This window comes from Alexandromys fortis, unplaced genomic scaffold (genome assembly GCF_014885135.2).
Source record: "Alexandromys fortis isolate MF-2015 unplaced genomic scaffold, M_Fortis_MF-2015_v1.1 scaffold_32, whole genome shotgun sequence".
NCBI lineage: Eukaryota > Metazoa > Chordata > Mammalia > Rodentia > Cricetidae > Alexandromys > Alexandromys fortis.
Genome location: NW_026067938.1, coordinates 1168539 through 1172590, shown reverse-complemented (window position 1 = coordinate 1172590; position 4052 = coordinate 1168539). Strand labels below are relative to the sequence as shown.

Here is a 4052-nt window from a genome sequence, read left to right as displayed (position 1 = left end):
AAAAAAAAAAAGAAATCTAAAAGAGGAAAGGACAAGGACAGTAAGCTGGAAAAGGCCCTCAAGGCCCAGAACGACCTGATCTGGAATATCAAAGATGAACTGAAGAAAGCATGTTCCATTGGTGACCTGAAGGAGTTACTTATCTTCAACCAGCAGCAAGTACCATCTGGAGAGTCTGCGATCTTGGACCATATTGCTGATGGCATGGCGTTCGGGGCCCTCCTGCCCTGCGAGGAGTGCTCAGGCCAGCTGGTCTTTAAGAGTGATGCTTACTATTGTACTGGGGATGTCACCGCCTGGACCAAGTGTATGGTCAAGACACAGACTCCTAGCCGAAAGGAATGGGTAACTCCAAAGGAATTTCAAGAAATATCCTACCTCAGGAAATTAAAGGTCAAAAAAAAAAAAATATTCCCTCCAGAGACCAGTGCCCCAGCGCCACTGGCACCTCCGCCCTCCGTTACCTCAGCACCCAAAGCTGTGAACTCCACTGTCCCAGCAGATAAGCCGCTGGCCAACATGAAGATCCTGACTCTCGGTAAACTCTCCCAGAACAAAGACGAAGCAAAAGCCATGATTGAGAAACTTGGGGGCAAGTTGACGGGCTTGGCCAACAAGGCCTCCCTGTGTATCAGCACTAAAAAGGAGGTGGAAAAGATGAGTAAGAAGATGGAGGAAGTGAAAGCAGCCAGCGTTCAAGTTGTGTGTGAGGACTTCCTCCAGGATGTGTCTGCCTCCACTAAGACCTTCCAAGAGCTGCTCTCAGCCCATAGCTTGTCCTCGTGGGGGGCTGAGGTGAAGGTAGAACCTGTTGAAGTGCCCGTCCCCAAGGGCAAGTCAGCTGCACCCTCCAAGAAGAGCAAGGGCCCTGTCAACGAGGAAGATGTCAACAAGTCTGAGAAGAGGATGAAGTTAACTCTGAAGGGAGGAGCAGCTGTTGATCCTGACTCTGGTCTGGAACACTCTGCCCATGTCCTGGAGAAAGGAGGGAAGGTGTTCAGTGCCACACTTGGCCTGGTGGACATTGTGAAAGGAACCAACTCCTATTACAAGCTGCAACTTCTGGAGGATGACAAGGAGAGCAGGTACTGGATCTTCCGATCCTGGGGCTGAGTGGGCACGGTTATCGGCAGTAACAAACTTGAACAGATGCCATCTAAAGAGGATGCTATTGAAAACTTCATGAAATTATATGAAGAGAAGACTGGAAATGCCTGGCACTCAAAAACCTTCACAAAGTATCCCCAAAAGTTCTACCCTCTGGAGATCGACTACGGCCAGGATGAAGAGGCGGTAAAGAAGCTAACGATAAAGCCTGGCACTAAGTCAAAGCTCCCAAAGCCAGTGCAGGAGCTCGTCGGGATGATCTTCGATGTGGAGAGCATGAAGAAGGCCCTGGTGGAGTATGAGATTGACCTTCAGAAGATGCCATTGGGGAGGCTGAGCAGAAGGCAGATCCAGGCCGCCTACTCCATCCTCGGTGAGGTCCAGCAGGCAGTGTCCCAGGGCAGCAGTGACTCCCAGATCCTGAATCTCTCTAATCGCTTCTACACCCTGATCCCCCATGACTTCAGAATGAAGAAGCCTCCACTCCTGAACAATGCAGACAGTGTGCAGGCCAAGGTGGAGATGTTGGACAACCTCCTGGACATCGAGGTGGCCTATAGTCTTCTCAGGGGTGGGTCTGATGACAGCAGTAAGGACCCCATTGATGTCAACTACGAGAAGCTCAAAACTGAAATTAAGGTGGTTGAGAAAGATTCTGAGGAAGCTGAGGTCATCAGGAAGTACGTGAAGAACACTCATGCATCCACACACAATGCCTATGACCTGGAAGTGATAGATATCTTTAAGATAGAGTGTGAGGGAGAGAGCCAGCGCTACAAGCCCTTCAAGCAGCTTCACAATCGGAGGTTGCTGTGGCACGGGTCCAGAACCACCAACTTTGCTGGCATCTTGTCGCAGGGTCTGCGGATAGCCCCACCTGAAGCCCCTGTGACAGGCCACATGTTTGGAAAAGGGATCTATTTTGCCGATATGGTATCCAAAAGTGCGAACTACTGCCACACATCTCAGGGAGACCCAATTGGTTTACTGCTGTTGGGAGAAGTTGCCCTTGGAAACGTGTACGAACTCAAACATGCATCACATATCAGCAAGTTACCCAAGGGCAAGCACAGTGTCAAAGGTTTGGGCAAAACCACCCCTGACCCTTCAGCCAGCATCACCCTGGAGGGTGTAGAGGTTCCACTGGGGACAGGGGTCCCATCAGGTGTTAATGACACCTGCCTACTATATAATGAGTACATTGTCTATGACATTGCTCAGGTGAATCTGAAATACCTGCTGAAACTGAAGTTCAATTTTAAGACGTCCCTGTGGTAAAGTGTGAGGGGTGTGCTGTGCCCAGCACCCAACCCCCCCAGGTGCCTCCACACCACAGACACAGAGAAACCTCAGCCATGCCGCTGCCTAAGGGTGGCACCCTCACCAACTCTCCTTAGGGTTTTATAGAGACAGGTTAAAGGGCTCTGGATTCAAGTCCCTTGTCCATGTTGCACTCGGTGGGAGGGTTGTTTGGGGTTTCATCCTACCAGGCACATCCCTGTTAGACACAGCTGACAGTAGAGGAAAAGTTGGGGAGGTTTTTGTTTTGTTTGCCTAGACTAGTTCTGAGGAAAACCCAAGCCACGCCACAGTCACAATGTCTGCCTTACTGGTTTCCACATGAAGGAAAGTGTGCTTCCTCCCTTTTCGCATTTATTTTAAGGTAAAAATAAAAACTAATTTCATACAAAAAAAAACCTATCCCGTAATCCTTCAACTGGTCTGATCATTCTTTGTATCATGTTGATGCAGTTTTTATATTATTCCCAACTTTTGGGGTCAGGGTATTTAAGCAAATAGAAATTAAACACAGGGATTTCAGTATTCACTGGAACTCCCTCCCAATACTATCCTATGCCTCTGTTTTTTTTTTTTAAATTTCTCTAGTGTATTCATTCTCTTTACATATTTTTCTAATCTCCATGCCCCTACCCTGTTAAGTGGTATTGTTGTCAGATCCGGTCTCCAACAAGGGACAGAATGATTTTATTGAGAAATGAGGTAAGGATGGTGTAGTTTTGGGGATTATGAAGAGCAAGGTTAAGAAGGTGGGAAGAAAAACATTTGTTGGGAGAATTCAAAAGAGTTTAAAAATATAAGACAGTATATGTAGTAAAGTTGGGCTTGCTAAGGTTTGAAAAGTTTACCTGTTGCATTTACACTGTGGAAGGTCAAGAATGTAATGGTGAAAATGGCTAGTTTTTTCTGTTGATGCTGAAGAGAAGAGTCATTGAAGACTTTCAAATTGTGATGTAGTGCTTGAAGTAATTGTTGTTGTAAAAATAAAATGGCATTGTTACTCAAGTGGTGGCAGCAGGCAGCTGATACCAAGATCATGGCTGGCCACAAAGGCAGCTAGTTCCAGGCAGGGAGCAACTTGGCGGATAAAAGACCAAGCCGGATAGGCATGGCATACAGAGTGAGGTTGAATATTTATTTAGTGGGTTATGGAAGGGAAAGGGAAAGGGGGGGGAAGAGAATAAGGGGGAAGTACAGAGAGAGGTAGAGAGAGGAGGAGGAGGAGGAAGAGGAGGAGGAAGAGGAAGGGGAAAGTGGGAAGAACACAGTATGGCAGAAACTTAGAGATGGAAAAGTAAGGAGCTCAGATTGGAAGCCTAAGGAAGATCTGCCTGCCTGGGAGGTGGATGGGGGAGGGAGTGGGTGGGGCTTGTTTCTTAAAGAGACAGGACAGACCATTACAATAGTTTTAGGAAACCCAAAAGTGGTCAGTATGGATGTCTTTTTGGTTTAATGATTTTGTTTTCTTTGGAAATATACCTAGGTGTTCTATTAAGTCTCTAATGTGAGTTTCTCCTGAAACTGAGAAGCTTCTGTAAAACAAAGAAAATGGTCAATAATACAAAAAGGAATCCTACTAAATGGGAAAAGATCTTCACTAATTCCACATCAGACAAAGGACTGCTCTCCAAAATATATAAAGAACT

At 46.7% G+C, this 4052-nt stretch overlaps 1 protein-coding gene across 1 annotated transcript in view; it reads left to right on the top strand.

The window, feature by feature from the left end:
* LOC126504801 (poly [ADP-ribose] polymerase 1-like) overlaps positions 1–2744 on the top strand; it is a 3396-nt gene extending 652 nt beyond the window's left edge. The window contains 1 exon segment of the mRNA XM_050147319.1: positions 27–2744. Within this exon segment, the coding sequence (XP_050003276.1) occupies positions 27–2385 (2359 nt within the window). The 3' untranslated portion in view covers positions 2386–2744.
* Positions 2745–4052: the final 1308 nt, after the last annotated feature.